The sequence below is a fragment of the Nicotiana tabacum genome, chromosome 21 (genome assembly GCF_000715075.1).
Source record: "Nicotiana tabacum cultivar K326 chromosome 21, ASM71507v2, whole genome shotgun sequence".
NCBI classification, from domain to species: domain Eukaryota; kingdom Viridiplantae; phylum Streptophyta; class Magnoliopsida; order Solanales; family Solanaceae; genus Nicotiana; species Nicotiana tabacum.
Window position 1 is genome coordinate 55,932,625 of NC_134100.1, and position 20,676 is coordinate 55,953,300.

The 20,676-nt window shown below is 40.4% G+C and overlaps 1 protein-coding gene across 1 annotated transcript; it reads right to left on the reverse strand.

Moving 5' to 3' along the window:
- Positions 1 to 18,261: 18,261 nt before the first annotated feature.
- Positions 18,262 to 18,861, reverse strand: LOC142175242 (uncharacterized). The gene has a single exon (XM_075241824.1). The coding sequence runs from the start codon at positions 18,859 to 18,861 to the stop codon at positions 18,262 to 18,264; it is 600 nt and encodes a 199-aa protein (XP_075097925.1).
- Between the last annotated feature and the right edge of the window lie 1,815 nt (positions 18,862 to 20,676).

Sequence of the window (20,676 nt, forward strand, 5' to 3'; positions counted from 1 at the left end):
CTGGTATCTCAGTGTCCCATCTCCTCCGATCTTGAAAGCTGTAATCTTACACTGCTGAATTCCCTCTCTCAATCTTACTAAGGTAGGATCTTCATATTGCCGTGCTTTTACCTCGGCTACCAAAGATGATTCTGCTGTATTCTGTACAGTAACACCTCCGTCATCAGAGTCCAACAATCTGATTCTCATATTGGCCAGCTGGTGAAGCTCTTTGGTCAACCCTTGTCTACCTGCCTCAATATGTATTAAGCTTCCCATTGACTTACGGCTGAGAGCGTCTGCCACAACATTAGCTTTACCGGGATGGTACAATATCTCGACATCGTAGTCTTTCAGTAATTCAAGCCACCTACGATGCCTCAAATTCAACTCCTTCTGCTTGAAGATGTATTGTAAACTCTTGTGATCTGTGTAGATGTCAACATGGACGCCGTATAAGTAGTGCCGCCATATCTTCAAAGCATAAATTACTGCAACCAATTCCAAATCATGAGTCGGGTAATTCTTTTCATGCTTCTTCAATTGTCTTGATGCATAAGCAATCACCTTCCCACGTTGCATCAATACGCACCCCAAACCTATACCTGAGGCATCACAATATACCACATAACCTTCTGTTCCTTCTGGGAGAGTGAGCACTGGCGCGGATGTCAATCGATTCTTTAGCTCCTGAAAACTATGTTCACAAGCATCAGACCACTGGAACTTGGTAGCTTTCTGTGTTAACTTAGTCAATGGTGCTGATATAGAGGAAAACCCTTCTACAAACCGCCTATAATATCCTGCTAGCCCCAGGAAGCTGCGGACTTCTAACGGTGTTGTAGGTCTCGGCCAATTCTTCACTGCATCGATCTTCTGAGTGTCGACACTAATACCCTCATCAGATATCACATGGCCAAGGAATGCTACTGAGTTCAGCCAGAATTCACATTTAGAGAGCTTAGCATATAACTTATGATCCTGAAGGGTCTGTAATACTATCCGCAAGTGGCCCGCATGTTCCGCCTCCGAACGAGAATACACCAGAATGTCATCAATGAATACGATCACGAACACATCAAGATAGGGCCTGAATACACTATTCATGAGATCCATAAAAGCTGCTGGGGCATTTGTTAGCCCGAACGACATCACCAAGAACTCAAAATGCCCATATCTTGTCCGGAAGGCCGTCTTTGGAATATCCTTCTCCTTAACCCTCACCTGATGATACCCTGAACGCAAGTCAATCTTGGAGAAATACTTGGCACCCTGGAGTTGGTCAAACAGGTCATCAATTCTTGGAAGTGGATACTTTTTCTTTATTGTAAACTTATTCAACTGTCGATAATCGATACACATCCTTAACGACCCATCTTTCTTCCGCACGAACAAGACTGGCGCACTCCAAGGTGAAGTGCTAGGCCTAATGAAACCCTTATCCAGCAAGTCCTTCAACTGTGCCTTCAACTCTCGCAACTCTGCCGGGGCCATCCTGTATGGAGGGATAGAGATCGGTTGAGTGTCAGGCAATGCATCAATGCTAAACTCAATCTCCCTTTCAGGAGGAAGGCCTGGGAGTTCATCTGGGAAAACATCTGGAAATTCATTGACCACGGGGATTAATTGTAGAGTAGGCGGCTTCGCCTCCGCATCCCTAACGCGAACAAGATGATAAATGTAACCTTTTGAGATCATCTTCCTTGCCTTAAGATAGGAAATAAACCTACCTTTCGGCGTAGCAATGTTCCCCTTCCATTCAGTGGCGGGTTCACAAGGAAACTGAAACCTAACCATCTTCGTACGATAGTCAACATTTGCATAGCATGAGGCCAACCAGTCCATTCCCATTATCACATCAAAATCAACCATTTCTAACTCAAATAAATTTGCCGAGGTTTGACGACTAAAAATCATCACAGTGCAACCTTTATAAACCCTTCTAGCAATCACAGAATCTCCTATCGGAGTGGATACCGCAAGTGGTTTACTTATCAATTCAGGTTCAATGCCAAACTTATTAGCGACAAAGGGTGTAACATATGATAAGGTAGATCCTGGATCAATTCGCACATATACATCATAAGAAAACACAGACAATATACCTGTAACAACATCCGGAGATGACTCGAGATCTTGTCGACCTATTAGAGCATAGGTTCGATTTTGAGCACCACTCGAACTCGGCACTGAACCTCTACCTCTACCACGACCTGTCGACTGTTGAAAACCTTGTGCTGGAGGTCGAACTGATGAGGAAGAACCAGACACAGATCCAGTCGATTGAGCCATACCACCACCTCCTCTGTTAGGACAATCCCGCATCATATGGCCATGCTGTCCGCAAGAATAGCACGCATCGGAACCTCGACGACACAGTCCAAAGTGGGCCTTGCCGCACTGATCACAACGAGGTGTTGGGGGTCTCGTCTGACTAGTATCTCTATGAAATTGTGAGCCTGATGCCCTCGAACTCTGACCTGAACCAGAATAGGTAAATCGATCATACCGAGGCCTCTGAAACTGTGGAGGAGCACTAGCTACAGGTGGCGCCGAACTCCTCGAAGATTGGGGCCTGATACTGCCTCTGAACTCATCAGAATACCCTGCAAATCTTGCCCTCTTATGCTGGCCCCTATCCTGCTCCCTATCTGCCCTTTGCTGGCGCTTACGATCCTCTAGGGTCTGGGCATAAGCCTGAATACGGGAAATATCCATGCCCTCTACCAAGGAGGCTGTTGTGCACTCATTTATCAGATGTGGTCCCAACCCGTTCACGAACAGATGCACCCTATCACTCATCTCTGACACCATATGGGGAGCATACCTTGCTAAAGAATCAAACTGTATACTATACTCTCGTACACTCATATTACCCTGTCGAAGGTTCAAGAACTTATCAGCTCTAGCTCGTCGTATCTCAACTGGCAAGTAGTGACGAAGAAAGGCCTAAGAAAATTCCTTCCACACGGCTGGAGGAGCGTTCGGACCCCTAGATCTCTCCCAACTATCATACCAGAAAACCGCTAAATCCCGTAACCGATAAGAAGCCAACTCTACTGCCTCCGTATCACTAGCATGCATAACCCGCAATGTACGATGAATCTGATCAATAAATATTTGTGGGTCCTCCTTGGGGTCTGATCCGGTAAACACTGGAGGGTCTAGATTAATAAAATCACGAACTCTCGCACTAACCGGTTTATCAGCAGCACCGGTATTCTGCCTCTGAGCCTGAGCAGCTACCAAGCTAGTCAACAATTGCACCGCACTGCGCATATCATGGTCTGTAGTGTCAGACGGAGGAACTGGATGTACTGGGTGCCTCCTAATATCCTCGGGAGGAGACAGAGAGGTATGAGATGGCATCTCACTCTGAGCCTCACTTTGGCCTGCTCTGGCTGGAGGCACCTGAATGTTACCCTCTCCCACAGCTGTATCAAGCCGTTTACTAATCGCTTGCTTCCTAGTCGAAGGCATCGTTGAAAGAAAACAAGGTGAATATTAGATATGAACACTTACTACTCAACTCTACGCACGATCTAGATTCAGGAAGAAGGTAACAACCCTAGATGTCACGTAGCCTCCTGATTATAAATGTGGTGCGCTACACATCCATAATCAAAACTCTACTAGACACGGCTCATAGACAACCCCTAGGACAGACTTGCTCTGATACCAAGTTTGTCACGACCCAACTGGAGGGTCATGACTAGCACCCGGACCATACTTGCCGAGCACCAACGTACATTTTATCTAACCTTCCTTATTATCTTTAAGGGTCGACAAGATCAATATAAATAGTAGACATGGATCATGAACATCCAACAATGAAAGATAATGTCATGAACATACATAACATGGGACGACAAGACTGTCAAGAAACTATATATAAGGTACGAGCTATCATGATGCCATGAAAGACTATACAACAAAAATTAGCTGAAAAGGCATTCTAAACCATACATAAGTCGACACCTGTCTATGAGCCTCTAAAAGAACATAAGTGCTACAACATTGCCGGAACAGGGCCCCGACATACCCATAAGGTCTATAACAAAAATGCATACCAAGACCACGGCAAGTCCGGAGAAGGGATCTCGCCAATAACCGCTGAACTGGACAGCCTACTGTGGTGGGGGAGCTACGTCTACCTGTCTATCAGGACCTGCAACACGACATGCAGCGTCCACAAATAAAAAGGACGTCAGTACGAATAAAGTACTGAGTATGTGAGGCAAGAAAGCATAAGTAAGAACAGTAATGTAAACATGGATAGAGAATATACAACCTGTGACATCTGGGTACCTCTGAGGGCTACTGACATGAAATACATGATACATATATATATATACATAAACTTTTAAAACATACGCCTTTGTGGGCATCACCATCATCATATCGTACCCGGCCATAATAGGCTCGGTAAAACGTACCCGGCCATCATAGGGCTCGGTAGAATCGTACCCGGCCACGTGAAGCTCGGTAAAACCCAACTGATCAGTGGTTGCACAATAGGTGCCGTACCCGGCCGACTATAGCGCGGCTCGGTAGAGTAAAATAGATACATATATATGATGCATGCTGGACTCATTGGAATCACATTTTGAACCTTTCGGAGTGACATAAGGTTGGTATCCTTCGTACACATTATTAAGATTAACTCTTCATCAAGAATCTTATAAGAATCAGGAACTACCAACAACATTGATAATATAAGAATAAGAGAAGTAACATCAATATCAATCGTTTCGTAAGAAGGGCAGCAATGTAAGTACTGCTAGCTTCTAAGAGTAGAGTATCTTTGGGAGCTCATTCATTACATTATGTACAATCGGAGTCGTGCAAAAGAATGAAGGGGATAGCCTCACATACCTTGTATATACTGCCCAACCTCAAGCTATGCAAATATCACGACTCCTTAGTCTACAATAAGACAAATGACACTATCATTATCGTTTAAGCGTCGTAACTATTATGTATCGACCACATCCTATTTTACGATGAAACGGACAACACCTCCCCTATTTATATGACTTCCCACAAGTCAATACAATCACCAAACAGCCCAAACAACATCATTAATAATCATATTGAGCCTCCAAAACAGTCCACCAACCAACAACATTACTACCAAGCTTTTCGATATATATTTCACAAGTTCTACCTTCAACGACTTAGCTGCAACTTGGATAATCTTAAATATATATAGAGTAAGAGGTTCCTTACCTTTAAACATAAAGAACAACTCCAATTTGACCTTAATTTTCCACGAAATATCCCTTCAATTCTGCCACAAGAACAAGGAAGCGAAACTAGCAATTAATTCGGGTTTTTCGGCACTAGAATTACTTTAGAAGACTTGAAATTACCTAGGGTTGATATTAAAAACTTGAAGGTGTATTTACAGGACATAAAACACTTAAAACAACCTCCCACACGAGCTGGAACAACACAAAAATCAGCAACAACAAGAAGAACAAGAAACTTACTAGCGCCACGGGATTCCCGATATTTGATTTGTGTTGTTTGCCCTTTGTTTGGGTCTTGGATCATGAGAGAACCTTGAGAGACTGTTTTTAGGGTTATAAGGTCTGAATATACTGAAAAATAATGACTTAAAACGGGGTTGAGGTATCTTATGTATGTCCATATGTCTTAAACCGCCTTTGTGGGCCCCATAGAGAGCAGCTTGGCGCACTCTCGCGAAAACGCGAATATCTCTCTATTCCGAGATCGTATCAACGAACGGTTTAATGCGTTGGAAACTAGACTCATAGATCTTCAATTTGATAGGTAGATCACCCCATAATTCCAAGCACATTGGGAGAAAAATACAGTAACATTTGACCTAAAGTTTAAGTAAAATTATAAACCTAAGTTGCGACAACTTTTATCGACTTTTATTTCATAACTCGCTTGACTTCAAGACTTATGATGCGGATATTATATGATTCAAATACATTAAAACAAGACCTCTTGGGACAGTTAATCACCTCTAGTATTATCCGAAAATACGGGTTACAACATCCTTGATTCGTTTAACTTCTAATATTTGTTAACCACTCTTATACACCCTTGTATCGTTTAAGACCAATAGGATTAACTTCTTATCATCTCAAAGATAATCTCTTCTTGGATTTACATCGACTAACTTACGACGTGATCTATGGTATGCGAATTTGGTTTGTAACAATTATTCAATCCAAAAATTCTTCAATGGCCCTCATAATTGTCATTTAAGAGGGTCTTGATCCTAGGACCTTGTTCCCTAGGTGCAATTATAAATAATGAGCTCTACCATCATTGTAGGGTGACGAATTTTCTGACAAGCATACACTTTATTCTATTCAAAGCTCAATAATATTTTACTTTCTTGTTTATTTATATTGTTCTTACTGCCTCCGAAAGCTCTCTTCCCGGGCTCAAGATCTCTATTATCTTATCTCAATTTTAACGCTAAGTCTTATATTTTTGTCTAATTCATTTATCATTTTAGGATCAAATCGATTCACTTGTCTATAAACTACGTATAAATTCAACTGTACCGTTTTACGAGTAAACAATGGCACATGAAATTGATGTGCTATACCTTAACAGACGAACGTGCTGTTAAGGTATAGGGCATGAATTTCATGCGCAACATATAAAAAGGTCACCGAATATTTTTTTTTTATCTATTTTGTTACTTTAAACAAAAAGACATCATTTTGGTTCCGAACTCGTTTACGTCATACCAACCCCCTCCCTTGAGTATCGAATTTTTTTAATTTTAAAATAATAATAATAATAATAATAACAACAACAACTTTGAATTAGCTTTTTAAGTTTAACTAAGCCTAAATTTCACTTTTTTACTTTGTAACCGAGTCAGGTTCAAGTCTCACTGCCTACAAGTGAGAGGGCCACGCATGAGAGGGTATTATCTAATACCTACATTGAATGAATACTAATCCCTGAGGGTGTCCATGATACCGTATGGCACGGTTTTTAAAACCTTCAGTACAATAATTTGTATTCGATTTTTAAAACACAATATCATTACCATACCCAATTAATTTGGTATGGTTCGGTATTTATAAGTTTGGTTTTGGCAATATATTATACGATAAATTGGTAACTGTGGTTGTTCAATTTAGACTAAAATCAATTGAGCCAAAAAAGGCATTACTACATGACTTTGCTTGCCTGGTTGCTGTATCTAGGCCTTCGTGCAATTTTGCAATAAAAAGCCAAAACTGTCTATGGACAAATAATTGGAAATGCGAGGTAAAAATATACTATGTCCAAACATATAATTCCAAATAGAAACAATCACATCATTTGTACTTGAATGTTCTACTAGATTAAATATTATCTGAATCTTTATTCAATTATATGTAAGATTGAAAGATAACAGTCAACATCAAATATGGTTAAACCATATTTTCAAAGCCGAAGAATACATACATACATACATACATACATACATACATACATACATACATATATATATATATATATATATATATATATATATATATATATATATATATATATATATATATATATATATAAAGTGTACATGTAATTAGCTTGTTTTTATGGTATTTGATATTTTAATTTTTTTATTTATAAATATCGAATACCGTATCGAATAGCAAGGTTTTTTCTAAAATTCATATCGAATACCAAAATATCGATACAAAATTTTTATAATTTTTATGGCGATACGATACTTCGGTATTTACCAAAGTATGGGCAGCCCTAACTAATCCTTGATAAATAAAGGGAGAAAATGTGTGAATCTGTCAAACTAATCCCTAATTGTCAGTCACACACTTTATGTTTTGGGGGAGGCCTAGTGTGTTAGGGGCATAGCTCTTTGAAATTGGACATGACATGACTGGCAAGGATTTGGCATGATGGACTTGTCATTAGCATATGTGCGGGTGAAATAAACATGTGGGACAAAAGGGTCGCAAGTGCAAAGCCAAGGTGTGTCGGATGACACCAAAGCATGAAGTTGGATGCGTGCAAGTATGAGCCCAAGTTCTTGAGGGAGGAAAGACGTACTTAGCAAGGGCTTGACAAGGCAGTGTGTGCAAGTGAAGGCGCCATGGCATGGCATAGGTGCCAGACATCATTGACATAGGCACTCTAGCGTGTGACATGTGCCAAGGTAGGGCTAAGCTATGACAAATCAAGGCGAGCTAATAGAAAAGGCTAAGGAAAGCTAAGGCAAGGCTAGCTGAGGCAAAAAATAGGCAATATCATGGATGAAACAAGAGTTGGCACAATGCAAGTTGAACCTCGACCAAGGCAGGTGCGAGGGTATTGGAGATGGCATGTGCGAGAAATCATGAACTATGGGCGTGCGAGCATGGAATTGGCGGAAGGCAGTGTCAAGATGTCAAGGTTGGGCGCAAAGTAGCCTTGGGTGCACAACAGTTGAGCAACATACGCACGTGGAAGTGGTCGGGCAATTTCTTTTATTTTGTAACTGCTTGTAGCCATTGTGTTATATTTGTAGCCTTGTAATTCGTGGGAGGAATGACCTATGTAGTATAGGCCAAGGTCTTGAGGGAGGTAATACATACTTGGCAAGGTCTTGACAAGACAATATGGGCAAGTGAAGGCATCATGGCATGGCATCGGTGCCAGACATCATTAACATAGGACCTCTACCGTGTGACAGGTGCCAAGGTCGGGCTAAGCTATGACAAATCAAGGCGAGCAGATGGAAAAGGCTAAGCAAAGCTAAGGCAAGGCTGGCTGAGAAAAAAAAAGGCAATATCACGGGTGAAACAAGAGTTAGCATAATGCAAGCTAAAACTCGGTCAAGGCAGGTGCAAGGGGTACTGGCGATGGCATGTGCAGAAAATCATGGACTATGGGCGTGCGATCATGAAATTGGTAGCCGAAAGTATCAAGATGCCAAGGCTGCGTGAAAAGCCAACCTTGGGCGCACAACAGTTGATCACCGCACACACACATGCAGCGCACATGGGAGCAGTTGTGCAATTATTTTTATTTTGTAACTGCTTGTAACCATTGCGTTATCTTTGTAGCCTTGTAATTCATGGGAAGAATGGCCTAAGTAGTTAGGGGTATGAATTAAATGTTAGAAACTAATTAGCCTTTAGCCTGACAAGTAGCATAAGTTGTAGACGACATGTGTTCTTGTACCATCAAGTGCTAAAGGTTGTCACATGTGCAATAAAGGTATGCCCTTGGACATAGTCAGATTTGTACGGGAAGTTCGTTAGAAAATTTCATAAAAATGAAGCTAGTATGTGAGGGTTTCTAACAATTGTTCGTAAGGAGCTAGGGCTTGGCTTGGGCGAGTCTTAGTGTTGGCTTAGAATGACTTTTGTTCTTTGCCAAGTATGTGGTCATGAGCAAGTGAGAATTTTTTTGTATATTTTAAAATTAATACAAAGGTTTGGATTTTCTCGTATTTGCTTTATGTTTTATTAATTCGGTGCCTAAAACTAAGTTAAATTTAGAAGCACTAAAATTTCGCTAATGTTAGGGAAGGCTTTGCCGCATGAAGGTGAACCTCGGCCTTAGAAAGATTAACCCTATGACAACTAGGATTAAAGCATAGTGGTTACTGTAGCATACGAGAAAAATGGTTGGTGGAATGAAGGGTGGAGCAGTTGGAGGCGCTCATCGGGCAAGTGCATGAGTCGGTGAGTTGATCTTTGTCTTTGCAAGAATGGCACGTCTAGAGGCATATTATGCTCTCAAAATGCTGCTAATGAGTAAAATGAGTCCATACGCAAGGACAAGGAAGATCTGCATTTAGAGGTGCTCCTACTTCTAATTGCTTTAAGTGTTACTGTCTCTAAAGGTGAGGATCGTACCAAAGTGAAGATTCCTAAATCGGGTGAGTTGGTATTTGTATTTATGAGAATGGCACATGTAGAGGTAGATTACACTGAGTCTCAAAATGATGACAAGGCAGAAATTGAGTCGATACGCAAGAAGGAGGAAGATTTGCATTTAGAGGTGCTCATACTTCAAACGGCTTTAAGTGCTATTGCCCCTAGAGGTAAGTATTATGCCAAAGTGAAGATCGATGAACCAAAGGCTTATGGTGGCGCGATGAGTGCCAAGGATTTGAAAATTTTCCTTTGGAATATATAGTAGTATTTCCATTCTTCTCATGTGCTAGTCGAAGAAAAGGTGACCATCACAACTATGTACAACTATGTACTTGAACAATGATGCAAAGGTGCAGTGGTGGACACAGGTTCAAAAGTGGAAAGTACTAGCTTGTACAAGATTGAAACTTTAGATGTGTTAAAGAAGGAATTGATGGGACAGTTCTTTACAAGAAATTCGTCTTGAATTGCTAGAGAATGGCTGCGACATTTGAAATAAAGCAGCACAATGAGGGATTATGTCAAGGACTTAAGTTCATTGATTATGAACATGAGCAACATGGCAGAGGAGGACAAGTTGTACTATTTCATGAGTGGCTTGTAGAGTTGAGTGCAATTAGAGTTGAGAAGGCAGAATGTTCAAAGCCTCTCTAGTGCTATTGCAGCGACAAACGCGTTTGGTGACTTCAATTTGGATGATGACCCTATTAAATCTTCACATTCAAAGTCAAATGGAAGGAAGGAAAAAGGGACGGAATAGAACGAAACTGGGGAGACCCATGATACCGAAGAGGAAGTAAGCAGAGACTTCCAATACATATCACATTTGAAGAAGGAATGCTCGGTGAAGGAACAAGTGAATGCACTGATGGCTGCAGAAAGGTAAATACAATGGTGGCAGATGTAGAAAGAGACCAAGGGGCAATGCTTTTCAACTCCTTATGACTCAAAACTAAGTTGGTCTCGAAATTGGACATAGCATGACTGTGGCAAGGATTTGACATGATAGCCTTGTCATTGGCTAATATGTAGATGAATCGACATGCAGGACAATATGGGTGGTATTGTCAGTGGCATCAATTAGTTGCAAGGCCAAGATGTGTCGGATGACACCAAGGCATGATGTTTGTTGCGTGAAAGTATGGGCCAAGTCTTAAGAGAGGCAAGACGTACTTGGCAAGCGCTTTACAAGGCAGTGTAGGCAAGTGAAAGCATCATGGCATGGCATGGGCGCGCGTACACTAGCATGTGGCAAGTGCCAAGGTCATTCTAAGATATAACAAATCAAGACGGTCTGGACAAAGGCTAATAAAGCTAAGACAAGGCTAGCTAAGGCAAAAGATAGTCAATGTCATGAGTAAAATAAGAGTTGGCACAATGCAAACTGAAACTCGGCCAAGGAAGGTGCGAGAGGCATTGGCGATGGACGTGTACGGTAAAGTCATAGACTACGAGCGTACAAGAATAGAATCGGGGGGAGGGAATGTCAAGATGCCAAGGTTGGTCTCAAAGGCTGCCTTGGGCACACAACGACTAGGCAACACATGCACATGCAACACACATGGGAGCGGTTGGGCGGTTTTTAAAATTTTGTAGCATCTTGTAATTGTGTTTGCATTATCTTTGCAGCCTTATAATTCGTGGGAAGAATGACCTAAGTATTTGGGATGTCAACTAAATGTTAGGAACTAATTATCCTTGAGCCCAACAAGTGGCATAGCTATAGAATACATGTGTTCTTGAGTTGTCAAGTGTCAATGACTATCACATGTGCTACAAATGTGTACCTCTAGACTTAGTTAGATATGTATAAGAAATTTGTCAGGAAATTTTATAGAATGGGAGCTAGAAAGAAACGTGAGGGTTTCTAATGAGTGTTCCTAAAGAGATAGGGCTTGGCTTAGGCGAGTCTTAATGTTGACCTAATACGACTTGTGTTCTTTGCCAAGTAGAATGAGTTATGATCGATCTGTGGTCATGAGCAAGTGAGAATCCCTTTATATATTTAATATTAATGCAAATGTTAGAATTTTTTCGTATTCATTTTATATTTTTTAAATACACCTAAAACTAAGATAAAGCCAAAGACGCTAAGTTTTGGCTAAATGTTGAAAAAGGCTGAGTTTAGTTGGGACTTGACGACTGCAGGAAAGTGAACCACGGTCTTAGAAAGATCACCCATGTGGAACCTAGAACCCTTGAACTACTTTAAACTTCTAAGTGGTATTAATACCACCTTTTTGGCCATCTTAAATGGAAAGTGTTTTGCACTTCGAAGAAGTGAGTGAGAAGCCTAAAATTTAATCAAATAATAAATTATTTTTTATTTGTTTTATTAAAATAAATTCCCTTTTATTTTTATTTTCCTCCTTTTTTTTGTTTTTGTTTTTTTCCTTTTCCTTCTTATTTCTTTTAACATCCCTGCTCCTCCACCACTTTCACACTAGACTCTAATAAGTTGAAGAAAATTTCAATCAGATTCAACTGGAAAGTGAAAAACCATGGTGAGTAAAACTTCCTTTTTTCCTTTCTTAATCTCCAACTTTATGCAGTATAAAATTTTTGACTTCTTTCCACAACATGTAGTCCTTCTGAAGGGATCTTCTATCTATCCCACCGCCGAGGTCTTACACGACCCGAAAGTGTCTCAACAACGGATTAAAGAATCCTTTGACCGGAAGAGGGCTTGTGCTGCCGCTCTTGCTTCCAGTGAAGGTGCATATTCCTTGACTCCTTAGCCCAAGGGGAAAAAACTAAAAAGAAAACATACCTCCAAGGCCGAGGCTCAGGAGAAGCCTCTAGTCATAGAAGAAATCCCGGTAGGATCGACCACAATGGTCCTTGATGAAGAAGAAATCAAGGACGATGATGAAGCAATTTCTCTTCAAAGAAGAAGAAAATGAAGAACTCTTTACTGAGTTCAACTTGGTTGAGAACGCTGAATCCCGCTTCTAGGCTCCAGTTGCTTCTTCTGGTCAAAAGGGTTCCACTTCTGATGCTCCTCTACCTTCTAGTTCAACACCAGCTCCTGTATTACCAGTTTCTGCCTTGCCACTGGTCCCAACTGAATAAGAGTAAAATGTGCATCCCAACCGAACAAGAGGAAAATATGTGTTCCCCACGATCACCTGAATAAGGGAACATAGAAAATGCCTATCCGGCATCCATCCGCAACCCTAACGGTAAACATAGTGTTACCTTTTCAGTTTTGGATGAATTCCACTTGCTTTCCAAGTCAGTGTGAGTGCCCAACTATTTGAAGCCTTTGGCTTCAGATAAAGACTGGAGAAAAATGGATGCTCTTTCTGCTGAATGTTTGATTAATAACATCATGCATCTTACTGCTCAGGTATCATCTTATTCTTATCTTTTTCTTTTACACTTGTTAACCATTGTCTTCAATAACATTAATATTTGACTTTACAGGCTAACCTCCTAACCTCAGAGGGCTTACAGAAGATGATCCTAGACAAAGAGGCACTTGCTTCCGAGCGGGATCAAATTGGTGCTGAACGGGACCGACTCGCTGAGTGCCTCTCGGATTTAGAGGCAAGGCTTGCTCAGATAGGTGAACTTCAAGCCCGATTGGAGGAAATTGAACAAGAAAATATGACCCATAGCCAAGAAGCCACTCAGTTGCATGCTGAGCTTGCTGAGTTGCAGGACATTGTGACTTCGGCAGTGGAACGCGAGTCTGCTTCCATAGAAAAATCAACAACCTGGAAGCAAGCTTATGTTCCAAAATAGAGAAAGCTACTGCGGCCAAGGAGAAGAGGGAAGAATGGATGAAAGGCTCAAAAGGGTCATGGAACAAAACCGCGAATATACGAAGACCAATACTGACCTTTGCCAGACTTATGGTATCTTGAAGGTTGATAATGATTAGATGCAATATAAAATCCAAAAGCTCCAAGTCAAACTTCAGATCAAGAGGATTCTTTCTTGATTGAGAAAACTCATACAGTTTATCACATGAGGAGGAAAACTTTCGAGGATGCTAGAGAAGGTATTTCAAATATAGACGACTGCATTACTGAGGCCCTTAATTTGGAAAAAACTTCCTTCGAGAATATTCCTGCCCGGCGCACTGCTTCAAGCTCCTCGAGCACTTGTTCTGGGTACTCAGAAATCTAGGGGGAAGCTGAAGAAGGAGAAGATAAGGATGGAGGTGCTAAACCTGATGCTGACCAACCTTCATCCCCGAAAGATGCAACGGGGACTTCTCATCCTCCGGACTCTGTTATTAAAGAAAACTAATGTATTTTCTTTCCTTTTTGTAATTATGTCAGAATGTTTGTTGAGTTCAACATTTTTGAAATAAAGAAGATCTTTTACTTAGCTATTGTGCAAAAGACATCTTTTTATTTTTCCATTGATAAAGTTTTGGAATTTTTACATCCGATTAACTTTAATATCAGGCATTCATACTTACGGGTTTTACCCTTTAATTATGAGGGTTTCATAAGAGAGGGGCCTTATATTTATGTTGTTCTTGAAGAGGACATCTCTGTTTATTCCAGCACTTGCATTTGAAGTTTAAGTAGCATTCAAATGAAAAAGACCAATATTGTATCATTTGGACAAGAAATAAGATAAAAACAAAAGGATTTTAATTTATTCTTTTCGTTTCCAAAAGTACATTTACATGAGCAAAAATATATACATTCGCTTAATTAACTAAAGCCGCCAATACATCTGGCTAACTTGTACTACTTATTTCTACGGGGCTGATCATTTAGTCCTCGGTCCTTACTCGAGGCCTTTCAAAGCAACTGATCTTTTAAACTTTTAAGTTCAAGATAAAATCCCGGTTCTAGCAGTCCCTGGTTTCATTGACGCTTTTAGTATTATAATATACAATAATTTCCCCAGTGTTTGGATGCAAAGCATGAGAATTCAAAAACTGGAGTTCTTGCTGTTATCAACGATCCTTCTTCAGAGTATGTTTTACGTTGCTGCCTCATTAAAAACCTTGCCAGAAAAATCTATTTGGGACAAAAACAGGACAAAGTAGAAAAGGGTGCAGTGCATACCTTCAGTATCATCAAGGATCTTCAATAGTAATACCTTTTGAGGTGAGTTACATTCCAATTTCTCGGTAATTTCACTCCATCTTGATTTTTCAGTTGATATGACCCTTTACCGTTTATAGCTGAAATCTCGTAAGGTCCTTCCCAGGTTGGTTCCAACTTTTCAGCATTGACTTCTCAGGTATTATGAGTTACCTTCCATAAACCAAGTATCCAACTTTGAAATAACGAAGATTTTCTCTACGATTATAGTATCGTTCCCTCCTTTGCTTTTGTGCCACCATTCTTACATAAGCTAAGTTCTGACGCTCCTCGAGTAAGTCCAACTTAATCAACATTGATTCATCATTCTCCTGCTCGTTTGCTCGGGAATACCTCATGGTCGGTTCCCCAATCTCCACTAAAATCAGAGCTTCCACACCGTACACAAGGAAAAAAGGAATTTCTCTTGTGCTCGACTTTGCCATTGTTCGATATGCCCATAATATTCTCGATAGCTCTTCCAGCCATCTACCTTTAGTATCCTCTAATTTTTTTTGAGGTTTTGAATTATCACTTTGTTGGTTGACTCACCTTGACCGTTAGTACTTGGGTGGTATGGGGAGGATTTGATCCTTTTAATCTTCAATCCCTCTAGGAATTTTGTAATCTTTAGAACCTATAAATTATGGCCCATTGTCACAAGCAATTTTTTTGGTACTCCAAACCGACAAATGATATGATCCCAAATGAAATCAACACTTCTCGCTCTCCAATTTTCTTGAAAGCACCTGCTTCAACCCACTTAGTGAAATAATCAGTCAAAACTAAAAAGAATTTTACTTGCCCGGGCCTTTGAGGCAAAGGAACGACTATATCCATCTCCCATTTCATGAGTGGCCACGATGACAACACTAAATACAAAAGCTCCACCGGCTGATGCACCAATTGAGTATGATGTTGGCACTTATCACATTTTTGTACAAACGCCTTTGCATCTTGTTCCAGCCAATAATAACCAGCCCTTATTAATTTGAGCACCAATGAATCCGCACCAGAGTGATTTTCATAAACTCCTTCGTGAACTTCTCTCATCATATAATCAGCCTCTGATGTTCCTAAACACCGAGCCAACAGGCTGTGAAAAGACCTTCGGTTCAATTGTCCATCAATGAGATAATACCAGACAACCTTTGTTCGTAATGCCCGGGAGGCTTTAGAATTTTCAGAAAACTTTTCATGCCTTAAATATTCTATAAACTCGTTTCTCCAATCCTAGATTAGGTTGGTTGAGTTAACTTTGCAGTAGCCATCCACGTCTAGGACTGAATGCAATAGTTAAACAACTGCACTAGAATCAACTCCTTTCATTTCTCTGGACAAACCTAAATTGGCCAACACGACAGTCTCCAAATTTCTTTCTCTTGGGATATGGATCACCGACCACTCCGTGAACCGGGAGAGTAAAACTTGATCTTTATTCAAGTACTGCTGCATGCACACTTCTTTGGCATCAAAGATTCCATATATTTACCACCAGCTGGGAGGCGCACTTTACATCAATCACCTTAGAGCCTAGTCCTCGAGCTAATTCAAGTCCTGCAACCATAGACTCATACTCGACTTCATTGTTAGTCAATGAAACAGTTTTAATGTCTTGTCTCAGGGTTTCTTCCGAGGAGTGATTAGTACTATCCCGAGACTAAAACCTTTTATGTTGGGGGCTTCATCCGTAAGCAAGATCCATACACCGAAAATAGTTTTCGATACCAGAACTGCTTCTTTAGCAGCTAAAGGTATCATTCCCGGACTAAAACCAGCCACAAAGTCAGCCAAAACTTGTGACTTAATTGCAGTCTGAGGTTTATATTCAAATCAAATCCACTAATTTCAACTTCCCATTTAGCCAATCGACCTGATAATTCAGGTTTATGAAGGCCATTCCTCAAGGAAAAAGTTGTCATAATAACTATTGGATGATAATGAAAGTAGGGTCTAAGCTTTCGAGAGGCGACTACAAGAGCTAAAGCCAACTTTTTAGGTATGGATAACGTGTTTCTGTACGTTATAGTATTTTACTAACATAATATATAGGGAATTACGTACCTTCTTCCTCTTGGACTAGGAATTCACTCACCACAACCTCCGATACCGCTAAATAAATTAATAATTATTCCCTCTCCTTTGGTTTAGACATTAACGAAGGACTGGACAAATACCTCTTCAAATCTTTCAACGCTTGCTGGCATTTTGTAGTGCACGAGAAGTCATTCTTCTTCTTCAATAGTGAAAAGAAACTGTGACATTTCTCCGATGACCTCGATATGAATTTGCTAAGGGCTGCCAACCTGCCGGTTAACCTTTTCACCTCCTTTACACTTTTCAGTTGGTTAGGGATATCTTCTATGACCTTAATTTTGTCAGGGTTTACTTCAATTCTTCTTTGAGAAACCAAGAAGCCAAGAAATTTCCTGGACCCAACTCGAAAAATTCACTTTTCCGGATTGAGATTTATGTTGTACTTCCTCAAGATGTCGATTGTTTCTTGCAAGTGGGTCAAATGATCCCCTGCACTAAGAGACTTAACCAACATATTGTCAATATAAACTTCTATGGTTTTACCAATTTGACGTTCAAATATCTTATTAACGAGCCTCTAATAAGTGGCTCCGACATTTTTAAGCCCAAAAGGCATCACATTATAGCAATATGTGCCAAAATTTGTGATAAATGAGATTTTTTTTATAGATCCTCTGGGTGCATCCTAATTTGATTATACCCAAAGTAAGCATCTAGAAAACTCATCAACTCATGCCCATCCATATCATCAATCATTTGGTGGATATTTTGGCAATGGAAAAGAATCCTTCGAGCAAACCTTATTTAGATCTTTATAGTTTAAGCACATTCTAAGCTTATTATTCTTTTTTTGTATAACTACTACAATAGTTAACCAATCAGGATAACTTACATCACAAATTGAACCTATATTTAGTAACCTGGTTATCTCTTCTTTAACAAACTTGTTCTTGACCTCGGCTATCGATCATTTTTTCTGCTTTATCAGAGGAAAATTAGCGTCCAAACTTAACTTGTGGACAGTCACTTCCAGTGGAATACCTGTCATGTCTGAATGAGACCATGCAAAACAATCAATGTTAGTTTTAAGAAATTCAATAATTCTAAACCTGAGTTCTGGGCTCAACCCCGTTCCTGTAAACCTTCATTTCCAGGAACTGTGCGATTAAAGCGATTTGTTCAAGCTCTTCTATGGTTGACTTTGTTGCATCCACTTCTTCCGGTACCTGGAAAGACCTGGACACCTGGTAAACATCCGATGTTTCTTCCTCTCCATTGTCCTCTACTGGTACTGGAACAGAAGTTGACACTGGTTCCTGTAGTTGCTATTTGCTAATTTCCTCTGCCTTGCTTCTAGATAAGGTGACTGCATTCATTTCCCGTGCATCAGGTTGATCACCCCTAATCTGCGTGATCCCATCCGGTGTTGGGAACTTTAGAAATTGATGATATGTTGATGGCACAACTTTCATTTCGTGGATCCATGGCCTACCAAGAATCACATTGTAGTCCATATCGCCATCCACAACTTCGAACAAGGTGAATTTCGTCACCCCTTCGGCATAGGTAGGTAACACAATCTCCCCTTTGGTTGTTACACTTGTTAAGTTAAACCTAGCCAAAAGCTTTGTCTCCAGAACTATGTTTCTGATTAGTTTTACTTGTTCCAAAACCCTTAATTGGATGATACTGACTGAACTATCGGGATCAACCAACACAAGTTTAATTTTAAAATCTAAAACATTAAGAGATATTACCAGAGCATCATTGTGCGGTAAAATAAGACCGTCCGCATCTTCCTCCGTGAAGGTGATTTTGTCATCTTCAGAAGCTTCCTGGATTTTCTTGCCATGAGCGACTGATATCTTCATCTTTTTAGCTATCGAAAAAGTCACCCCATTTACTTCAACCCCACCAAAAATCATGTTAATCGTTAGGCGGGAAGACCATATGTTTGGTTTTTTTGGTTTCATTACATCTCGACTCCTCCCATAGTTGTTCTTAGCTAGGTCACTTAAAATTCTCTTAGATGACCATTTTTCAATAGTATTGCAACCTCTTCACGAAGATTCCGGCAGTCCCCAGTCCTAAGACCATGTATTCCGTGGAATTCATACTACAAATTAGGATGCCTTTGATTGAGAACTGATCGAATTGGTTTTGAGAGCCTTGCCTCCTTGATATTTCTCATAGACGAAACCAACTCTACCAAACTCATGTTGAAATTGTAATCTGATAACTGGAATATCCTAAATCCGAGACCCCAATGGTTTCTTATCCTGCAAAGTCCTATTCTGACCACAATCCGTCCTTCTATCCAGTTTAAATCTTTTTAGTGACTAAAAACCTTTTACTCCATGCCTATCAGATTTTTCATTTGATAAATAAGGTTAGAAATGACTCCTGGGATGATCTCCGAACTTTTCCTGATTTCGATCACGTCTACGACCCTTGGATGACACCGAAAAACTCAATTGATCATCTTCAATTCTGATTTTCGATTCATAACTATTATGGACATTAGCCCATGTGGTTTCCTAAAATTCCAACAGGCTCTCCTTCAACTTCCTCGAGGTATCAAAGCTTAAAGGATTGAGGCCTTTGGTGAATGCCTTTGCTGCCCATTCATCCGGTACTGTCAATAATGGCTTCCTTTCCTTTTGGAATCGGATCACAAATTCTCGAAGCAATTGTAATTCTCCTTGAGAGATTTTGAATATATCTGACTTTCTGGCTTGGACTTTCCTTGCCTCAGCATGAGCCTTTATGAAAGAATTTGCAAGCACTTTAAAAGAATCAATTGAATGTTCAGGTAAAAGAAAATACCACGTTAAAGCTCCCTTCGTTAGGGTTTTGCCAAATTTCTTTGGCAAAACATATTCGATCTCATGTGGAGCCAAATCATTTCCCTTTACATCCGTAGTGTAAGTTGTGATGTGCTCCTATGGACCGAAGTTCCATCATATTTTGGAATATCCAGTATCTTGAACCTCTTTGGGATTAACTCTGGGGCTGCACTTGGTTTGAACGGTAGATGAGTATACTTCTTTAAATCTAGGCCCTTCAATACCAGAGGTGCCCCCGAATCTGATCCATCTGAGTGTGGAATTCTTTAGCGTTTTGATCCATCCGATAATTCATTTCTCTCATGAACCTCATGAGTTTGATTTTAAAATGATCATATGTGTTGTTATCATTCCTAGATCCACTGCCTGCACCACCTTCTTGATTATCATTAAATCCAAACACCTCTCTCGAAGCGATGTTTCCAATTCCTTATGTTGCCTGATTTGCTGGCACGCTGGGAGGGGCTCGAACTCCTCCATTTGAATTATTCGAGGCAACAGATAGTGCTTGATGGAGCTCAATCATTATCGGGTCCTATTGTCACGCCCCAAACCTGAAGGGACGTGGCCGGCACCCGGTACCATACTCGACCCGAGCGTACCACTCTGTAATTGTGAACTCTAGAGGAATAACCCTCAACCTAGGCCGATGAGGCCATATTCTGAATCATCTGAAAATATCGTCTGTCTCATCTAAGGGGTAAATATCGTCTGCCGCCGTGAACATCTACTGTTATACAAACTATACAGGACTTGTCTACAAGCCTCTAGAGATAGTTGAACTGTATCATGGTCGGGACAAGGCCTCGACCTACCCATCAAACCTGTATATATAAAACAGACTCCAAGGTCTAGACCTAGTAACTCCGGGGAAGTGGAGCTTACCAACCAAGC

Coding starts and splice junctions, on each gene's coding strand:
- LOC142175242 (XM_075241824.1), bottom strand. CDS start 18,861: ATGATTTTTGGTGGGGTTGAAGTAAATGGGGTGACTTTTTCGATAGCT.